Genomic DNA, 22254 nt, shown 5'->3' on the forward strand with positions numbered 1-22254 from the left:
ACCTGTAGTACACGTTAATACACGTTACGACATATAGTAATCTTATAAGACAGATACCTAGTTTTCGCAAATGCTATTGTCCTCTTGGGTAAGATATTCTTTTTCAAAACATGCTCAATATTTATTGAATCTGTGGGCATTTATATCTTATGTTCTAGTTTTATTTGCAAACTTAAACGCAACATAGCACAGACACAGTGCAAACTTCAAAGGTGTCCTTCAAAAATCCCTCCCAAACACCACATCGACTGTAATGACTACTATAGTGATCATGATCACAATAATGAAAATATGGACGTTCAACTCATCAAACAGTGAAGAGTGAGTATCATCAGACCATAGCTGAATCCAACACAAACACCACAGCTGTTGCAGTTTCATAATGTTCATCATAATCATAAATGTTAATATTATTCAAATAGCCAGCTTCAGACAATCAGCATTTCTATGTACGTAAAGACTAACCATTGGTTGTTTAGCCCACGCCATTACGGATCAGGTACCGAAGGACACACCCTACAAGAACAGAAGCAACCAGTGGCTGAGGCATTCTACACGGGTTCCTCCTAACTAGCAACTAAAGCTGTTCTTACTGTCTTGAAAGGTATGTTTCTGCCTGTGGCTAAGCATTAAAGATAAATCTGTTTGTTTTCATTTTATCTATTTAACTTAACTTCACAGAGTAAAATCTGAGAGGTGTTGGCAACAGGATCGATGCATCCTTTACAAGGCCAACACCTCCAGAGTTCATTTAAAAACAAATAAAGAATACATGTACAGGTTAATCAGGGTTTAATTCTCCAATCAGTTGGGTTCTTTCAAATCTTTTGTTTAAATTAACATCGCAGAAATACATATAGTTCATACAAATACATGTACATTCTGGCAGGATAAAAAAATCAAATTGACAATGTCACCTGGCCAGGCCCTATTTTGTCAGAATCGACAACAAAAATCAGGTTGATAATGCCACCTTGCCAGGCCACAGGTTTTTTTTTCGAAATTCAGATGTTTTTATAGGCCTAGGCCTGTTTTAACTATACAGTTCGAATTCTTCCTCTCACAAGACCTCAGACAATTAACATGTACATGTAGTAGCTGTCACAGCATAATATTATTTCTCTACACTTAACAGAGTTTTTGTACGATAATATCATTTAGACGATTGTGTATGATGTTTCAGAAATAGGCAGATGAATTTTTAAAGAGGAAGGTAAGTTAGTTTTTCTATTCTTCTGATTTTCCTTATCTGGAAGGTCAGCAAAATAGTCAAAAACCTCAATATCAATATTCAAATAGCTTCAGACAATCAGCACCACTATGTACGTACGTAAACACTAACCTTGGGTTGTTTGTCACAGGCATTACGGATCAGCTACCGAAGGACACACCCTACATGAACAACAGCAACCAGTGGCTGAGGCATTCTACACGGGTTCCTCTAAAGAAGCAACTCAAGATATTCTTACTGTATTGAAAGGTATGTTTCTGCCTATGGCTAAACATTAAAGCTAAATTTGCTTAGGCAGTTTGTTATGAATCAATCAGGGTTTAATTCTCCAAGTAGATATTTGGGTGGAAGTTCTTTCTGACTAGGGCAGATAGCTGTAAACAAGCCTGGTCGTCAAAGCACGTTTAAGGTACCGTTGAAGGGTGGCTGAGGAGTTTTGGGATATTATTGAAAAAACCCTTTATACATCTCTGTAAACCTTTCTCAACCTTAATTTTTTCAGGTAGTGCCTTATAGCAAGGTGAAAATTTATGCAAATTGTATAACGTCATGATTACGTCATCAAGGTTTATAGGGCCACCCCCATTTTAGAAAAAAGGCTCTCCTTGGCTTGTACTTCGATGTGACTCTGCAGGAATGTACATGATAGTAATACATCAATGATGATTCGTGCCTATGTTTATATTTTGAAATGCCGATTTTTGGCGAATTTTTTATAAAAAAATATCAATGAAAATTCGCCAAAAATCGTCATTCAAACAAATAATTCCCCTAACTCGCTCTTTTTAGGTTGATTTTCCAATTATATTTTTTAGAATCGAGATCCAAGATATAAGTTAATACGTTTATTGCAAGTTCTTGCCCGTAGGCTAATTTCAAGTACATGTAACATGAAAGGACGGGCAGACAATGGGTAACAATATACCAACAAATCAGCGAACCGACCCCAGTTTTATCCAACAGCCAACTCCAGTCAACAACCATGTTTCCTTGGTCCCTTGGCCTTGACTGGTTGTTGGATGCATGTTTTACTGTAGCATGTGACTATTATAGTCTAAATGCTAACACCAAATTCTCTTAATACAACGTGTGCATTGCTTAACAAATGACTATTATAGTCTAAATGCTAACACCAAATTCTCTTAATACAACGTGCGCATTGCTTAAGAAATGCAATTCCTGTTCTGTTTAGGTGGCAGGTCACCATGGAAAGAAGGCTGCGACACATCCTGATTCTCCTTCTCGTCATCCTGAAGGAGCCCAACATGCCAGAAGCTCGTTGCAGCTGTGTATCATCATCACACTGCAGATGCACCAACATGGGCCTCACCAGCATTCCTCAGAACCTCCCAAAATCCATCTTAGTGTTGGACGTGAAATATAACGAGATAATTAGTATTCAGCCGGGTGCACTTGCAAATTTACCCCAGCTACAAGAGTTGCACCTGTCTAACAACCGCATAACAATGATTGAGCCAGGTACATTTTCAAATCTACCCCAGCTACAAGAGTTGCACCTGTCCAACAACCATATAACAATGATTCAGCCTGGTGCATTTGCAAATCTAACCCAGCTACAAGAGTTGTACCTGTCCCGCAATCAGGTAACAATGATTCAGCCTGATACATTTGTAAATCTGCCTTGGCTCAAAGTGTTAGATTTGTCCAGCAATCAGATAACAATGATTCAGCCTGGTTCATTTGGAAATCTACCCCAGCTACAAAGCTTGTACCTGTCCAACAACCGTATAACAAGCAAGATTCAGGCAGGTATATTTGCAAATCTATCCCGGCTAGAAACGTTGTCGTTGTCCTCCAACCAGGTAACAGTGATTCAGCCAGATGCATTTGTAAATCTACCTCGGCTACGAATCCTGTTCCTAGACTGCAATCAGATAGCAATGATTCGGCCAGATTTATTTGCAAATCTCCCCCTGCTACAACAAATACACATCCAGAACAACCGTATAACAATGATTCAATTTGGTGTGTTTGAAAATCTACCCCCGCTGAAAGACTTGTACCTGGACCGCAACCAAATAACAATGATTCGGCCTGGTGTCTTTACAAATCTACCCGGGCTTCAGGGCTTGTCCCTGAAACGCAATCGTATAACAAAGATTCAGACAGGTGCATTTGCAAATCTATCCGGCTTAAGACAGTTGTCGTTGTCCTCCAATCAGATAACAGTGATTCAAACATGTGCATTGGCAAATCTATCCAGGCTAAAATACCTGTACCTGGACGGCAACCAGATAACAACGATTCAGCCTGGTGCATTTGCAAATCTTCCCAAACTCGAAGTTTTGTACCTTCGGTTAAACAAAATGTCTGCCATTCCCTCTTCAGCTTTTGGCTTGATGCCATCTATTCGTTCCGTACCACTTGACAAGAATCCCTGGCAGTGTGACTGTAGGATGATTCCCTTCATGCTAAATACCACTGAATTTCCTTCAATTAAAAACCTGATAATTTGTGAACAACCTGCCAAATTCCGGGGACAAAAGCTTAAAGATATCAATCGTGAAGAACTGATATGTGAAGAGCCAACCGTATCATCACTGACTGCTGTTGATATTCAAACCACATTCTTGTCATCTGCAGTGTCAGTATCTTCATCATTTGGCAACACAGGAAGCAATGTTTGCCCAACAGCAGGTCCCATAGTTTCCACACTGTCCCTGATAAGCCCAATAGAAAGCTCTAAAAACAGTTACAATGGCACCGTCACCTCTCACTTTCAATGGAACTTTGGCTCAACAGCAGGTCTTGCAACCGGTACAAGAGCAAAATTAACTTCACCTCCTGCAATCACTTCAGACAAACCGGAAAGTAGCAGTTCCAATCAACCTGCTCCCAGTTTCCCCCTACCTATTCTCGCTGGCTCTCTGTTTGGTACATTAGCTGGTATTGTCCTGATTGGCACCAGCATTTTCATGTTTTGGTACAAGAGGAGGATAACACATCCTCCTTCAGGCCAAAAATCCAATGTTGTCAGTAGCAACACAATCAATACAGCTACTGTAGCGACCGGTGGCCAGTATGGAGACATTGACAACTATCATGATCAAACAGGGAATTCGAAGGGCCAGTCTCAGGCTATCACTGATTCCAACACAAGCACTACAAATTTTGCGATTGCCAGTGGTCATGATCAGACAGGGCGGGGTAAGTCTCATGCTAACGCTGTATCTCTGAAAGTGGGAAATAAATCACGTAACGTGCTAGCTTCCTTTAAGCCTAATCCCATGTACGGGCCCGGGGATGTGGCAAAAACAGGGAAGGACCCAACATCTACCAGTGGTCATGATCAGGCAGGGCAGGGCCAGTCTCAAGCCGACACTCAATCTCAAAAATTTGGAAATCTATCACATAGTGAAGTGCTTGCTGCCTTAGCGCCTAATGCTATGTACGGGGGTGTGGGAACACCACCACAGAAGGACCCTATACCTAGCAGTGGTCATGACCAGACAGGGCAGGGCCAGTCTCAGGCCATCATTGAATCCAACACAAACACATCAGCTAGTGAAGTGACCAGTGGTCAAGATCAGACAGGGCAGGGCCAGCCTCAGGCCATCACTGAATCCAACACAAACACATCAGCTACTGAAGTGACCAGTGGTCAAGATCAGACAGGGCAGGGCCAGTCTCAGGCCATCACTGAATCCAACACAAACACATCAGCTACTGAAGTGACCAGTGGTCAAGATCAGACAGGGCAGGGCCAGTTTCAGGCTATCACTGAATCTAACACAAACACTGTAGTGACCAGTGGTCATGATCAAACATGGCAGGACCAGTCTCAGGCCATCAATGAATCCAACACAAACGCCACAGCTACTAAAGTGACCAGTGGTCAAGATCAAACCGAGCAGGGCCAGTCTCAAGATATTACCGAATCATTGGATGCCAGAAATCTATCTTACGGCACAGTGCCGACTGCCTCACGGCTGAATTCTCTTTACACAAATATGGGAGTTGTTGATGATTTCCACATTTCTACGGAAAGGAAACTGTATCATTGGTAGAACATAACAAGATCATTGAAGAACATGGAGATTGTTAAAAGATAATTAATTGAGATCACTGAGAACTCACAGAAAGACCCTTCAAAGTTCATAATCTTAGATACTCAACAATGCTTAGTTTAGATGATTCTGTGGAGCCCCTACTTTAGGAAGCAAACATCAAAATGTCCAGGGAAACAAAGACCAAACAAAAAACAATCCTCATGAAAGGAAAGAAAGGAAAGTTAGGTAGCGTCCGTAGTCCAGTGGTTAGTGATCTTGCCTCTGGAACTAGAAGCCCCGGGTTCGATCCCGGCTGTGTCGCTCACCCGACATGCACGCTACCGGAGAAGGTCGCAGTCCTTGGGACGGCACGTTAAGCCGTGGTCCACTGTTCATTGTGCTTGTCGAGAAGATCTAGGGGAATTACTCCGGTACAATGAACCTGAAAATACTATATATAGCGTCTGTCTTCCTGTCACGATCAGTGGAAGATTAGGTCATCTGTTCATTGAGTTCATTTGAGCTAAACTGGTTCGAGATCACTTTTCTTTGCTCATGAAGACAGGAATCTCCTTCTCTAGCCACACAAAGGCACTGCTACTGGCCACACCAGTTAATTTTCTTGGCTCTCTGGCATTCTTAGACCAGATCAGAGCAAGAGATCGAGATGTAAACAGAGCTTGAAAGAAAAATTTCATCTGCATATGTCTAGCAGACAACGCAGTACCTTAAACAGGGACAGGGGGTGTCACTATCTCAAGCCTGTACATGACTGTCTCTTGTCACGTGATGATCAACATCAAGTCACGTGACAAGAGAACTCCAAGACGAGATCTGACTGTAATACCGGGTTGAAGAATAGACAGAGTGTTCGTCTCGAAAGCTCCCCAGAGCAAACTATTTATGTTGTGTGTAAAATACATCTAGTCCTCGGATAACTAAATCGTGCCACTAGCAGCCATCACGACAGTAACAGCCCCCAAGTAACTCGTGGAGGGGTCAATATAGCCACAGCCAGCAAGATATTGTGTAAACACAGGCTACATCCAGTACATAATACTGTGTTTCAAGGTAGAGAACTCCCCACAGACTCTTTCTTAAGTCGATCTTCAAGATCGGCATTATCGTTTCCTAAAATACTAAGATCCTACAAATTATGATGTGGTCTAAAGGAACTGCTGAAGAGCAACAGATGTCCATGATAACCTACACTGCTACTTCTATACTATCCCTAGCGCGACTTGATGCGCGAATTGTGGCATCGTGTGGCGCAATCGGTGGAGTTTTTCGCCCAGAACCGAGAGGTCCCGGGTTCTAAACCCCGATATGCCCCGATGTTGTGCCCTTGGGAAAGGCACTTGACACGACTTTCCTCACTCCACCCAGGTGTGAATGGGTACCTGACTTCGGTTGGGGAAGGTCGTATTGAGATCACCTGCTGGCGCCGAATTGCAGCCGCCCAGACCCTTGTGACAGTTCCACAAAGTGCAAGTGTGGAGCAAATATATATCTGTTCTGTATTATATGATTGTAAACCCTGCAGCAATTCAGCACTGGCTGCCATTGCATGGGTAATTTCTGACCAATAAACCATTATTATTTTATTTGAAATACCCCCGCTCCTGCAACATGGAACTTGTATAGAAAAAAGTCTGATAGCAGGGAAAGAGAGGAAAAGACGCCTGCGATTTCGCAGGCCCCCGAAAAAATTCTGGAAAATGAATCTTAATGTACCTATTAGTAAATAGATCGTGGATTGTGGAGACTTGCCGTTTCAATCTGTTGTTGTACTGTGCCGTGAAGACGTCAAGAAGATACTTTAGAATTGCAAACTTTAATTTGTACCCTACAAAGAGATAATCCTAAGCAAAACTTAAAGCTATGTAAAATCTTACAGCGGTTCGGGTATTTGCTAGAGATGTTGCTTTGGGGCTAAGAAGTTCGTGAAATTTAAGTGAGACTGAATTAGTGAATTGTATGAGCCTCTGATGGCTTTTTTCGTTTGAATTGTCACGTGACACAAGTTCAGATGTTACATCTAAGCATAAAAACTTCGTAGTCATGGTCCTTGCTTTATCATTGCTTAACCAAGAATAGGGATAAGTTATTTTGTAATTGTCTGTAAAGTATGGACCATTCAAGTTTAAGAATTTAGTAGCAGAGCAAAGTACTTCAGAAATTATCAACTAGCAATGATTCAGACAAATAACGTTATATCTGCTACCAGGCGCTTTGTACATATATGTCTTTTTTTATTGCCTTCAATGATGGGAGCCAGAGGGAAAATGTACATACAGAATCAGTGAGAAATTCACAATTAATTAAAAAAAATACGTATTCCTGGGATGTATGGACAGGTCCACGTTTATTGTATTTATTTCGGGGGGTAAATGTAAGTAGGTGACATATTTTGTACGAGTGGCCGTCATATGAGTACTATTCATGATGATGATGCTTATGTCAGGAAGTTGTTTTTTTTTAATACATGGAAACTTAGCATTTCGTCTGTAGAGGCAAATAAAAACAAGTTGCCTTGAAGCAGTCTCTGATAATACTCCTTTCGATGACTTACCTTGGCGTTAAAATAGAAAAATACAGCAGTCTTCAGTGCAAATGTATTGATTTTAGAATTTGTGTTATCATTAGTATGACTTTCATCTAAAAATGTTTTCGCAGTCCCAAGAAACCTAGTGCAATAACTGATATTCCATCGTGAAAGAAACATATTACAAGCCTCCCCCCCCCCCCCAAACACTCATAGAGCCTGCTAAGGCGACAACATCTTAATTTTATGGATGACACCCTCTGGAGACTCCAAAACCAATATGCGCGGTCAAAAAAAATCCGGGGTTATGCTAATGAGGACCCAATTTGCATGATTTATTCAGAAACTTCGTATCTCTTTTGTGGTTATGGTTAATGGTAGGGATTTCGTTAGGTGTACATGACCAAGCATAAATTTTGCAAATATGGAGGTCATTTGCATAGTCAAAATAGTTCATGGAGATATGAGGTCTCCGAACTCCTGTTGTCAGAGGAATATGGAGTGAACGATTGATTGATTGATTGATTGATTGATTGATTGATTGATTGATTGATATTGCCTTACAAAAAAAGGGTTACAGATGATTTTTCCAACAGAATCTGTGTCTGGGCTTTATGTTACGCATGACAAAGATATAAGACAACAAGGTTTTGCATTAAGTTTTATTCAAACTCAGTGCGTTTTGACATTTTACAATCTATGTTTAAACATTAGGCAGGAAAGATCACAAAAAGGAACTACTTTATCTTGAATATATCAAATTTGATGCTTCTCTAACTTAATTCTCAAAACAGTGAACATCGTATCTTATAATTAGTACTGTTTTTATTTATACATTCGTGCGAAACCTAAAGAAACATCAAGTATGAAACAGCCACTCTTAAATAACTACATCGTCTTTGCAATCATTCAAGTATGTTATGCAGGATTTTTTGCTGTTGGTTGTTTTTTACAACAATGATGAACTTGACCACATTGAAAAAACGTGTTTGTTATCGTGTATTGATTCTAGGCTGTCTTTGACTTTAACATACAGTTGCAACAGTTATCAATTTAAATGTATATATCAGTAATTAGATTATGGATACGTCTTATGGATATACTTATTATAGTCTAATATATAACACCCTAATATTGTTTACATACTGGTAAATTCACTATCGTATATACAAATGTAAATGTTGGTCCAAATAAATGAACAGTTATCAAATTAAATGTATACATCAGTAATTAGATTATGGATACGTCCTATGGATATACTTATTATAGTCTAATATATAACACCCAAATATTGTTTACATACTGGTAAATTCACTATCGTATATACAAATGTAAATGTTGGTCCAAATAAATGAAACTAATTAAACCTTATTCTTATGTACGCGTTGGGAAACTGACCATAGACATGACTATCTCTTTTTATATTGTACCAAGCTACGGCAGAATAAAGGCGTTTCAATACTTACATATACTTTTATCACGTTGCATTTGTCACGTTCAATAGCCTCGCTCAAATACAGAGAGACTTCCTTTTTTATTCGTTCGCTGCAATGGTTTGATTACAGACCAAGAAACCGTACAGAAGTACTAGTTGTAACGGGTGATTACATGCAGGTACACACCAATTCAATGAAAGGCTTTACACTTGATAACTCTTCCCAAAAATTATGAGTTGGGCACCTTATTTCTGGGTGAGGCCGATGACTTATTGGCCACCCCTCGTACCTTACGAAAGATGTACGCAGTTTTGGATTGTGTTCGGTAATTTCTACACAGCTATCTTTTGCTTTTTGTCTCTATCGAAGCAAATCGTACTCTTTACTTGCCAAAGTACATGGTAATAGGAACGGATACCGCGATGCTGATGACATACATGACAAGGCACAGCCTGTCCAGGACCTTAGCCAACAGTGTGTAGTCGGTCACTTCCTCATCATCGTCGGCCATGTTTTTGATAAGTTCCCCCATCTCGTCCTTCATCGCTTTCACACTGGAGATCAGCTCGCGAAGGTTGGGAGAACCGGTGGTCTCCAGACCTGAACGAGGCCGCTCGGCACTCTCTAGGTCATTACCAGGGCTTTCTAGGTCGATGACAGCCATGTCATCGGTTTGTAATCGGCGTTCGATTAGGTCTATGGCATTGCGGATGGTGAGTGCAATCTCATCGTGGCTGGGACTGCTCTTCTTGGTGAGGTCCCCCAACAGTAGCATCCTAAGGGAAAGGAAAATGCGTACATATTTTTCAATCATGTGGTTATAGATGTATGGGAGGAACAATGTTTAGATCTTGACTATCATATTCTTTAGTAGAAGATGTATTGAAATAAATCTTTCATAGAAAATGTAAACTGAAGATGAACTGGAATAATGTTTAGATCATGACTATCATGTTATTTCATAGAAGATGTACTGAACAGATTGTTGTTAACAGGATTAGTCTTCATCTTCCAATACAAAAGTATTTTCCTGAAATATTTGCACTTTGGCTTGCAATTTGAAAGGAATATTATACTTTTATTAAGCAGTCTCACATACGGATTTGACAAAGCCTTTCTTTAATTGTTCTAAAGATCAAACTGTTCGAAAGACAACTAAGTTAGCTAGCAACAAACAAATCAAATCTGATATATAAATTCAGCTGAAAGCCTCACTGGATGACTTAATAACATACAACACGGTCCTGTATCGTCCAAAATCTCAAATGTAATGCCAGAAGGTTGCTGTTGTTTTCTAAATCCAGAAGCTTCAGATATCATAACTGATCTTTCATGTTTTACGTTTCAGAAATATATAAGCCAAAGATATTCGTAGTGGGTAAAACTGATCAAGATCGTATTTTATAATATTCAGATATACCATGGGCACACAAAAATAATGAAACTGATAGGTACCTTGACATGTGACGGAGAAATAGAGTCTTCACCAACGGAGACAGGTTTTCCTTCCGGTCATAAATGATGATGATGCCGATAGTAAAGAAGAGGAACAACCCCATCAGCCCCATGCACACGATGATCAGTGTAGCTGTAACATCATCAATGATAAGCAATTACTAGATTAAGGAAGGATTCAATTTTGAAATCAGATGCTGCTTTTTTCCCTTACATTTATATTTACAAGGCAACAACGGTTTGGTCAAATGTATATATCTACTCACCAAAAAATGGCAGAGCCCCCTTGACAGGAAGAACCTCCGTGACAAATACAAGAGATACGACCATGGAGAGTTGAATGGTCACTCCAAACGAGATCCGGTCTCCCTTGTCTATAGGCATGATAAAGGTGATTAGCATCAGTACCACCAGGATGATGCAGGGTCCTACAGTAGTGGCGATGTGGAACAGTGGGGCCCGTGCCAGGTGTACATGGAAGCACGCTTCCCTGTTGTCTTTGGCGAAGATCTTGTCCTTTCGATGCCATTCTCCCTCAATTCTTGACGCCGAAAAGGTGTCGCAGGGACTGTTGGACTCATCTTCCTCAGAGCCGTCCTCTTGGCATTCTGTGTTCAACACACGATTATAAGATATATATGTATTAGTAGTGGTTCCATTTCCTTAGTTTGCCATTCTGTCTACCATTGTAACATCAATAAAACCACAAAACGAGTAGTCAAATGTACTTCCATGCTTAAGTTAGGGTTGATCTTTCCATGTAGATTGAAACAAATTGAAACATCATTTTTTTTAATCGTGACCGTAGCATGTTCAGAACAGGAATAATCAAAACCGGAAGTTCCACTGCAGTACCTAAGGAATCCGCTAGGGGGCCCAAAATCTAATAATTTTCAGTTTAAGTAACACCCTACCACAGCACTAAATATGAATCAATCAATCCATCCTTTCCTTGTTGAGTCACAAGCAACTTGTTAACCCACAGATAGACATACACAGACAATCTTAGTATTATTCTAAAGCCATACGAATGGTGAGGTCCACAGTAGTCTTTGCCGAAAAACAGATGGGACAATCCATAGTGTCCGCAGGGAAGAAGAAGGGGTCGGCATCGCAAATGGTAGTGGTCAGGGCCTCTACACTCCACACTACCAGACCGTCGCTGCTGACTCGAACAGGTACGTCTTTAGGTAGTGCAATTGATGGGTCAGCACTGGGAATGGAGGGAACACATTTTTTTCAATTAATTTGAATAGAATAGAATAGAGGACGAATACCATTTTGTAACAGAATGTAGTCTGTATAACTAAGAGAGAAATGAACTGAATATAGGCTTGTACAAAACCTATTTCCCTATTTCATGTACTTAATTTATTTTTCTAATGCAACTAGACAAACATTCCATCGAGAAACAAATCTGTCCCTTTGTCTCTGTTATAACTGATAAGCGAGGAAAATTTGAATTGATATAATGATAGTTTTAATTCTATTTGTTAACTGTTTCTGTTCAGCATGTTTTATTTTGTTGTGAGCTGTAGTAAGCCCGGTGTGGCAAAAATGTGCAATTAAGGTCTGCATTCATTCATTCATTCATTCATTCATTCATTCATTCATTATCGATTTTGGTCATAAACTAGTCAGTAATCTGGTTTTCTTTCATTTAGCCCTCGTATCCTGGAGCCAAGCCTTATCAGCTTTGGTCTGCTTCCAACGACCATCAGGAGCGGACCAAAGCTAACAAGACTGGACTAGTGTCCTCGTACATATAATATACATTTTGTTGTATTGAACTAGACTCTTGTTTGGTTCGAGAAAGGTAAAGATATTTTTTTTTCCTGGCAATAAACGAATATTCAACAGATTCTAAAGAATCAGATTAAAGTTTCTTTTAGTTCATCAACTGAAATTTGGTTAGCTTGGTAAGAGGTACTACGTACCTCCTCTTTACAGTGAATGGTGGTGTCCAAGTTCCGTAACCTAGAACGCTTATCATGTTGATGCCACCGTAGTACTTTGGGTCCCATTTCAGCCGACTGTCCTGCCATTTCTAGATGAAATGACATCTAGTTGTGAAAATGACTAAAAACTGAAAACTGTAAACCTCTAAATGACAAAATTATGTAGCTAGAATATTCTATTGACACAAGCTATCATGGGTTAATAACCGTAATGACGACTTGAGAAGTCACGGCAGGGTGTTCGACCCAGAACCAAGCGGTCAAGGGTTCGAATCCCCCTGACGCCACCGATGTTGTGCTCTTGGGAGAGTCACTTTACACGACTTTCCTCACTCCACCCAGGTTTGAAAATGCGTACATTGTTTTCCGTACTGTCAGAATAAGTTATGAAAAACTTGAGTGCAGGGCCACGTCGTCCCTGTCTGTCAAAAAGCGAAGTAAAAAAAAAGATACAAAATAAAACTTACGAAAACGATGACCACAGATGTGACCAGCTGCTCCTTCTTTTCTTCCTGAAAAGATTAACAGATTTCAGCATAGATTAACATACATTTTGGCTGCAAGTGATTTTTATTGTTGTTTAGAAAAAAGGGCATCTAAAATATCAGATAACAGTACTTACCAAGTCGATCATCTGTTCTACAGATCCATTGAAGATGATGTGAGCATTCTCAGGGGCTAAATCTGCACTGTGGAAATTTATCACCTCTTCCTGCAGCCGTCGCTTGTGATCAACTGATAACAAGGGATAAGGTGTATGTTAATTCTTACGATAACAATTATCATTGACAGACTAAAGGCTAGATAACAATTAGTCATGATTTTATCGCACCCGTGCTGTGTCCAAAAACAGCATCCTGGAAAATAAGTCCAATATACAACTAGAAATTTTGCACCAGTAATGCGCCATATATCTTTAAGTTATTAGACTTTCTTATTTTACCGCTTGCCACGGGTGCCACCGTCATCTTACGGGACGAAAGTAGGCCTATCAGCTCTCTGGTAATTTGACGAAGGCTTATTCTAAATATTGTTCGACATATCCATTTTAGTCCATCTAGTGACATGAACAAAGTGAACAACATAAAGGTTGTCCTGGGACAGAAAGCAACCACCCGATACATATCCAATTCTAGATAGTAATGGTTTTAACCGGTGCAATGGCCTGATGGGTAGAGTGTTCGCCTCGCATACGGTAGGTCGTGAGTTCGAACCCCGACCGAGTCATACCAAAGACTCTAAAAAATGGTACATACTGCTTTCTCTGCTTAGCACTCAGCATTTGGGAAAGAGTATGGAAGTTAAACACACACATCACTACCAGCGGACCAGCCCTGGCGACATGAATCAAGAACTGGATGATTTGTAAGATTCGATGTTTTTATGTGTGCATATTTTGTACAAACGTCTATTTTCATTGAATAATACTGTTATGACTGAATTTAACAGTCTTGTTCGTCATTACCCAGTTTCAAAAAACTTTTACTTTTACTTTCACCTGATTTGTTTTCCTTGTTTTCCGCCCGCCTTTCCCTTGATATTTGATAACAGAATAATTGATATGATTATCATTTTTGTATAATTTTGATCTATTTCTTTATGAATTGTGAATTATGGTTAACATTGTTCCTGTATAGCGTAATCACACTTAATGTATAGCGTAATCATACTTATTATGTTTACAACTCAAAATTCATAATTTTGTAGTTCCTTTTCTTTTTCATTTGTTTCGTTAGGATTTATGGTATAATTTCAATTTATTCTTTCGTTAATTTTGCTTAGTTTTGATTATGTACAATTTAAAAAATTCCTATTGTCTAGTTTCGAGGGGAGGCCCACGAAAAGCCACATAGGCTTCAGCCCAACCCCACTGCATGTTTTTTTTGCCGTGTTTATCTTTGTTTTTAAATATTTGTACATGTGCGAATAAACAATAAACAATAATTTTCAATTTTGGTGACATAAGCACTTTAAAGATGTGTGGGAAAGACTGTCTCACCTGAACAAGTGGGATTGTCATGTTGCCAGACGCCCCCTTCGGTGCACCTCACTTCTGGATTGTAACCTGACCTAAGGTAGTACCCCTCGTTGCACGTATACGCGACCCTTTCTCCCACGTGATAGAACCTCTTCTTAGGGCTTCTCTTGCCGTAGTTTGGAGGACCTCTGTCCCAACAGACGGCCTCATCTGTGTGCGATAGGCAAAGGGGGGATAGTCCATGACTAGTCGGCTGACTGTTCTATGTTCCAAGCAGAAAATGCCAAATATGACCAAAAAATGTACCAAGCAGCTTTGTGGTTTAAAACCTATCATTATCTTTTAGATTTCGTATTTCTTTTAGACAAGACAACTTACCGCACGGAATGACGTCACATTCTTCCTGGCTGCCGTCTTCGTTTATACAAAATGGCCGCTGGAGACCAGTAGGGTTGCGGCAGTAGTTGTTATCCAGGTTAGCCCAGGGGTGTTTGATCGGGTAGTAATCTTCTGACCACCTGATACACTCTAACCCGGATGCAGTTTTATTCAAATGTCCACGGTAGTTTTTGCCATTGCCATGGTAGCAAACTAGAGATGACAATCAACCATAGATTATCTGCTTATGAATAACTCCTATAACTCCCTACATGAATTATGGCTATAAAATACACTAAACAAAAGCAGTCCAAAATGATAGAAAAATGACAATTGATTGCTAAGTATTTCTTTCTGTTAACATATTTTCTGATTGGCGATAGCATATATCAAGTATTTCATCATTTTCTTACTAGTGAATGAATGAGATAGAACCCTCCAACTCATATTTTCACTATAAGAAAGACTTAAGAATCATCTTACTACGAGGAAATTTTGATTCTGTCTTCAAATGAAAAAATAAGATAGAGGAGTTCTATCTCATTAATCCACTAGTAAGAGAACATTTAAGAATCTTTCTTCTAGTTTTTACTGAGGTAGACGAGTTCTATCACAATTATTCGCTAATAAGGGAATTTTTATCTCCTATATCCATGTACATAGGTCAATTTCTCCATAAATCATTCGAAAAGCGAGACAGAATTAGCCATACATGATTATATATTGTAACAAATACACTGGTTTCGAAAATATTTTGTACTTAGAATTGTAGGATAGATTATCCTTGTAGTATTGTTGATTTCATGCCATACATTGTACCATGTACGATTGTTGAGCAATAAAGTTCACTTCACTTCACTTGTATCTCTGAATTAAAACTGTCTTTTAGTAAATTAATGCTATAGACCCCCTCTATCTAATGTTTTTACGAGTAGAATATTGTTAAGATAACTGCAGAAAGGACTTATCACAACTTTTCCAACCATCACGTTTTCTGACTTGAGATTATCATAAGAACTAATTTAATAAATGTGATGAATAAACAAGTCTAGAATTTGAATGAAATAACCATCTTGAATCAATAAATGCTACCTCCGGTAAAAAAAATTGTCTTCTTTTTACCTTCATCTCCCTTCTTAGCTGGTTCAGGGGTCCAACAACCCTCCTTCGATGATGGGAACAAGTCACATGGAGGAAATAGGTCCATTACCTGGTCATCAGCGCTGTTGAGGACTTCCTCACACCATGAACGACATGGTGCCAGTTGTGTACCACTAAGAAAAATAACTAAATTCACTAAAAGCCGATGGGAGTACGACATTCGATGCATAGCGTTTGTTACCTTGTACAGGCGTTAAGGCTTAACAAAAGGTACGTAATCTTTACGTTCTTCATGATCGTAACGTATGTAATTTATGGCAGGTGTAACATTTACAGATACCAGTTATGCAGATAAGGACATAATTTGAATAATCAATGAAAAGATAGCCCCATGGCTATTTGAGGCCGTAGGGGCAGTTTTTTTTTTTTTTTTTTGTCCCATTATCTACTTGAAGACGGGTCATACTCCTCTCCTTCCACCGCCTTTTACCTCCCCAATCAAAGTCGGGTACCCATTTTTACACCTAGGTGGAGTGAGAAATGTCAAGTAAAGTGCCTTTTTTGCCATGTATACAACGTCTAGTCAGGATTGCCAGGAACCAGTGCCCTCTCTGTCTCTTATCCGTAAGCCTAGCCCCTCGCGTCGGTCATTCGAAGCCGCTATTCGGTGGCCATTTTCACTATGGCCGGCCGTTTCTCTTTCCAGCTAGTTGCTTCAAAGCAAAACATGAGTTCCACGACCTCCATGAACAATTCTATTCATGCAAATGACTTACACATTTGCATAATATATGCTTGGTCATAAACACCTTTATCTAACTTACACATGTTGCAATATTGACAGTCCTATAATTTTCCAATTAGATGAATTATGGTGTTTTGCGTTAATTATGCAAATTAGGAATTTATTTGCATAAGAGGTATCTGTTGATGCTCCACTTTCCATAAACTAAATGCGTTAGATGCATTTGAGTCTGATAATGGAAAACACTGCGAATATAGATTTTCATCATTAATTATGCAAATCAAATCCAAATTAGCATAATTTTCACTTCATTGGGTATATATCTATCTAAGCTACCTGCATACTAAATATCATGGAAATCCGTTGTTCCTTTGTTCAGTTATTCTCCTTAGAAGATTTTCACGAAAACGCCCATGCAGTTCGAGAAGAAGCTGCTAGGGGGCCCAACCCTACAACACTTCTTTATCACATCACAAGCTATCTGTCACCCAAAAAACAAGACCACAGCACGTCCAGGTCAAAAGATACAAAAATTGAAGTTCTGCCTCAGTACCAAGGTCACATATCAGGGGGCCCAAAATCGACCTTGAATTTCGGCTTCACGACACCCGCCTACATACCAAATATCATTGTAATCCATCCAGAGGCTCTTGAGTCATGCTGACCGGAGTAGTCCGGAAACACAAAGAGACAGACAGACAGACAGACAGACAGACAGACAGACAGACAGACACACCCGAAATAATATGTCCATTTTCATGGAGATAATAATAACAAGAAACACTGCATACCATACATGAATCTCGAGTTCAAATGATAAGATGAGATTGAAGGCTTCATGAACATTTCACCATTGAAACTAGTCAATTTGCGTAAATTTAAGAAATTATTGCCTTAAAGTCACATCTATTAAACATTTTAAATGTTTTCCACTCACGTGCATAATGTCATGTTGTCTGCTTCTGAGGAGAGAGAGTAATGAGTTGTGCTCTCTTTTGAAACATTGCATCGTGGAAAAATGACTGTAGCCATGAATTCTTTTAAATCTGGATGGTAGTTCCACTTCCACGACAGAAGAATTCAATATCTCCTCAAAGGTCTCATGTCCAAGCTGGTTTGGTAGCATTGTGAGTCTACCGCTGAGTTGAAAACCATCGGGAAACGGCAAGCACGCTGAAAATTAGATCAATGAATATCGAATGTTTTAACAGGACAAACGTCATGGACGCCGTAATTTATTTCAACTAGAGCTTGCATAAATCATACAGATTCGAGCTAATTATTTCCCAACTATTGTGATATTAAGTACTCTTTAAGAGGTACAAAATGTATGTGTAGTACACGGAATACCATAAATGTACGGTCCCCAGAAAGTGCGAAATGGAACGTAATGGACGAAATGGAATAAAATGGAACGAACTAAAACAGCATTCAGTCAAACCTGGCCACAGTGGTCATTTTTTCACTGCAGGGCACAGGTCGGTAATAGACACCTGCGCGTAGGGTCTAGTTCAGTATTTTTACATTACTGCCAATACAGATTTCTTTGGCTGGGCTGTACCCTGCACTACACTTACCACAATCTTTCTCGTCACTTCCGTCTAAACAGTCCACCCTCCCGTCACAACGTTGCCATGATAGGATGCATCCATGTTTGTCTCCACAGCGGAAGTGTCCGGGGGAGCAGCTTCCATTTATTTCTGAAGTACATGACAAGTCAAAGAAACAACGTAAGTTAACAAAATTGTCACCAAGTTATGTGGGCGACACACAAATACACAAAGCCCGCTGCAGTACCGACGGAAAATGCCAGGGGAACCATTTTTCAACTTGACCTCCGTTCCTACAACCGCTACTCACCTACCAAAAATCATGAAGATCCATTAACGTTTCCGTCCCTTTTTTGCCTACATACAAACACACAAAAATGCAAAGTCCGCTGCAGTACTGTTGGAAAACGCCAGGTGTACTATTTTCGAACTTGACCTCCCTTTGCACAACCGCTACACACCTACCGAAAATCATGAAGATCCATCAATGGTTTCTCAAGTTATGCTCTTGACATACATACAGACCCACCCAACAGCTGGAGTAACCGAAAATATAATCTTCCCGGCGAAGATAATAATGTTTACAGAAAATTATAAGACTAAAACAGTAAATCATCAGAGCTAAAGAAGACCGATGAAACCAAATAGCCGACCCAAATCCGTAACGCACATTCCAAACCGGTTGCCATTTCAATCTTATACTGGCTTTAACGTGGCCATAAATACAAGTCTACGATTTAAGGTCAAGACCATTATTTTGGCTCAGAAGTGCTCCATATACCATAGAAACGGACATAAAACCTGAAGCATAAAAATCTATGACGGTGGAATGTTTTATATTTGTAAAACATTGTGCTTACAGCATTTACAGTTGCACGACACTCGAGGAGGGCTAAATCGAACATAGCTAAAGCCCTGGTCACATGTTTAAAATAGTGGTAGCCACCAAACCAAGAATACATCTATACAGTGGATGGTATCTGCACATAAAATGATTTTAGGGATCTCGTCGACGCGTCCTTGACCATTTCTACTTTTGCATCATCATCATCATCATCATCATCATCATCGTCGTCGTCGTCGTCATCATCATCATCATCATCATCATCATCATCATCATCATCATCAGTCGACATGCTTTCGCTACGACGGGGTTGTACCGCCCTTTACGGGGTGACACACCCTTTCGTTGGCTGTCATACAAGTCGACGGGGATGCGCCAGGTCTCCCGTCAGGGTGAATGGTGTAAATGGTGCATACGTACCTACTTCACAAATGAAATATTTCTGGGACTGGCATAAGACATCTTCCCACTTGTAGGCATGTTGCCACCTCAGCTGAACGCAGTTTTGCTCAGTGTCATTATTTGGTTCAAACGGTGCCCAGTAGCGAAGCCAGAACTCGACAATGTAGTTCCATCTGCCCACATCCAGTTGCCTTCAGTCTGAAGATAATTAAAAGCAGAAATTAAACAGGCACGTTTCATTATTGAACTTGAACGTCAAGCGTCAATAAATGACGTCCACTTCAAACTGAAGAGTATTTTCTCAGGCGCACAAAAATCATTTAACAAGGTGTAGACTGTGGATTTACCCCCCCCCCCCCCATATCTCAAGTCATCCGTGAGAGGAGACTACGTTTTGCTTGTCATTCTTGGAGGAGTAAAAGAGAGATTGTCAGGGACGTCCTCCTGTGGGCACCAAAACATGGACATGCAAGTGTAGGCAGACCTCACACGACCTACATACAGCAGCTGTGTGAGGATGCAGGATGCACACCAGAAGAACTGCCAAGAGCAATGGAGGACAGGGAGGACTGGAGGAGGAGGGTGATGTCCATCCGTGACACTCTCACGACAAGATGATGAGACTGAAACCGTTAACTGAAACAAAAGCTAGCAAAACGTAGCAACTATTACTAGTTAACATCAATCAGCTTCCACGTAGATATTGCTGATAGACAGTAAGTTTCTACTCACATCCTTATCATTGAGCCCTATCCAGTAGTTCTCAATGTCTACAATCAATGCTGCGATGAAGTTCTTGACAAACTCCGTCTTGACAACAGCCAAATGACCCCCGTCTGCCTCACACGTCTGCTGTGCACTGGTGTGGTCCTTTCTGGTCATGAAGACTTTGTAAAAGGACCCCCCATGTTCTGTATACCCAACGGTACCGACAGGTCCTTCTAGGGACCAAGAAAGAAAGCAGCAACGTCATTCATCTACACTAGGTGTTAGCACCGTTTTTATTTATTTTTTATTTTTATTTCATTTTATTTATACAGGGGAAATACAACTCAGGCTGTGAAGCCTGTTTTTCAGGTATCCCTGATCTTACATATAAAAAACACAACTACGACATAGTACACAGTAACAATAATAAACAATCAATAATAAAAGCCATGTCACATACAATACAGATTTCAATTTTCGCTGGGATTGCCATTCTTAAAGTTCTTGTAAGTATCACCGTAAGTAAATAGTGGTAGGACAACTTATCTGTGTTAGGCCACACTAATAGATGATATTGTGTGTGTTTTTTGTTTGTTTTTTGTTAATGTTTTATTAAAACTTTACCACTTGGTTATAGGGTGGATGTTTCACGTGGTCGTTCTGCAAAACTCCAGCGTAATTGTCTCTACGTAAACTGACGTGATGCTGGGTATATTGTATGAAGGCGAGATTCGTAGGTAAGATAGGTGGGGGATATAAAAAAATACATGTTGGCCTAATTTGAAGATATTTTTACCGATTAAACAGACATGCAGTGTGGCATAGATAAAATCAGCAAAGATAAAATTTAGGTAAACTTGTGTTAATGTTACAAACCTGATTCTGCTGATTGACGTGGGGAATCTTGGTCAGTGTTGTCCGGTGCAGCGCTGTCATAATCCCAGCCAGAGTCTTTAAATAGTTAAGCATAGTTGGGAGTTAGAACTAAATTTTCAACAAACTAGAGAAAGGACAACAACAACAAACATTTGTGTATATGAAATCGATTCACCGTATTCATACGCCGTAATTTAGCATAGTTGGGAGTTAGAACTAAATTGTCAACAAACTAGAGAGAGGACAACAACAACAACAAACATTTATGTATATGAAATTGATTCACCGTATTCATACGCCGCCTGAAATGAGTCCTCGCCATCCCCGATTGGGTCTTAAAAGAATATAGTATATTTGGAGTTAGAACTAAATTTTCCACAGTGAACTAGGGTAAAGACGTACAACAACAACGAAGGTATTCATACATTCTTCAGATATTTAAAGTTTCTCTTGTTAAACTGTAGTTCATTTATCATATAGATAAGTGTCCATTTATCACTTGCTGACACTAAACGTGACTAGCATATTGAAATATGTAACTGCGCATGCGTCAATACAGACAGACTGACTTTCAAGTTAGTCATAATCGTGTTGGAATAGGTAGGGTTACGAAGGAGCAACGAACGCGTTGGGTATCACCCAAGGGTACCACCGCTTTGAATTTCAAGTGGGGTTTAACCATCTTGGGATGAGGAAAGGCGTTTGAAGACGTAACGTAGGGTAACGATGCTTTGAATTTCATGTAGGGTTTAACCATGTTGGGATGTAGGAAAGGGGCTTGAAGGCGTAAAGTAGGGTAACTATGCTTTGAATTTGAAGTAGAACATCAGCAAATTTGCATCATAAAGCATCCATATAACAACATGTTTATGTAGCTTTTCGTGTGTATACTACATATTTACAGTTCCTTGCACATATACTAGTAAGAAAAATATCAGAAATTCAAATTCATTGTTAAGCAGAAAAAAAACTTACCAGCTGGGGTTGAAGTTGCTGGGAAGAGAAAAGAATTTTTCAGCATATATTAATAATGATTT

The 22254-nt window shown here is 39.8% G+C and overlaps 4 protein-coding genes across 4 annotated transcripts; 1 reads left to right on the forward strand and 3 right to left on the reverse strand.

The window, feature by feature from the left end:
• Nucleotides 1-4479: 4479 nt before the first annotated feature.
• Nucleotides 4480-5259, forward strand: LOC136425888 (uncharacterized). Its single transcript, XM_066414817.1, has one exon. The coding sequence runs from the start codon at nucleotides 4480-4482 to the stop codon at nucleotides 5257-5259; it is 780 nt and encodes a 259-aa protein (XP_066270914.1).
• A 3334-nt stretch (nucleotides 5260-8593) lies between these two features.
• Nucleotides 8594-12718, reverse strand: LOC136425713 (acetylcholine receptor subunit delta-like). The gene is made up of 5 exons (XM_066414646.1): nucleotides 12615-12718; nucleotides 11706-11890; nucleotides 10944-11285; nucleotides 10678-10810; nucleotides 8594-9998 (listed from the first exon to the last, which is right to left on the reverse strand). Exons 1-5 carry the CDS (start codon nucleotides 12668-12670, stop codon nucleotides 9605-9607), a joined length of 1110 nt encoding a protein of 369 aa, XP_066270743.1. The 5' UTR covers nucleotides 12671-12718; the 3' UTR covers nucleotides 8594-9604.
• A 342-nt stretch (nucleotides 12719-13060) lies between these two features.
• LOC136425889 (uncharacterized) lies at nucleotides 13061-19523 on the reverse strand. Its single transcript, XM_066414818.1, has 7 exons — nucleotides 19422-19523; nucleotides 17775-17899; nucleotides 16114-16265; nucleotides 14992-15204; nucleotides 14635-14823; nucleotides 13258-13370; nucleotides 13061-13147 (listed from the first exon to the last, which is right to left on the reverse strand). The coding sequence occupies exons 1-7, from the start codon at nucleotides 19521-19523 to the stop codon at nucleotides 13061-13063; spliced, it is 981 nt and encodes a 326-aa protein (XP_066270915.1).
• LOC136425714 (C-type lectin domain family 6 member A-like) lies at nucleotides 17904-21546 on the reverse strand. Its single transcript, XM_066414647.1, has 6 exons — nucleotides 21504-21546; nucleotides 21218-21292; nucleotides 20366-20574; nucleotides 19652-19831; nucleotides 18415-18537; nucleotides 17904-18010 (listed from the first exon to the last, which is right to left on the reverse strand). Exons 3-4 carry the CDS (start codon nucleotides 20513-20515, stop codon nucleotides 19721-19723), a joined length of 261 nt encoding a protein of 86 aa, XP_066270744.1. The 5' UTR covers nucleotides 20516-20574; nucleotides 21218-21292; nucleotides 21504-21546; the 3' UTR covers nucleotides 17904-18010; nucleotides 18415-18537; nucleotides 19652-19720.
• Nucleotides 21547-22254: the final 708 nt, after the last annotated feature.

Source organism: Branchiostoma lanceolatum, chromosome 19, assembly GCF_035083965.1.
Source record: "Branchiostoma lanceolatum isolate klBraLanc5 chromosome 19, klBraLanc5.hap2, whole genome shotgun sequence".
Lineage (NCBI taxonomy): Eukaryota > Metazoa > Chordata > Leptocardii > Amphioxiformes > Branchiostomatidae > Branchiostoma > Branchiostoma lanceolatum.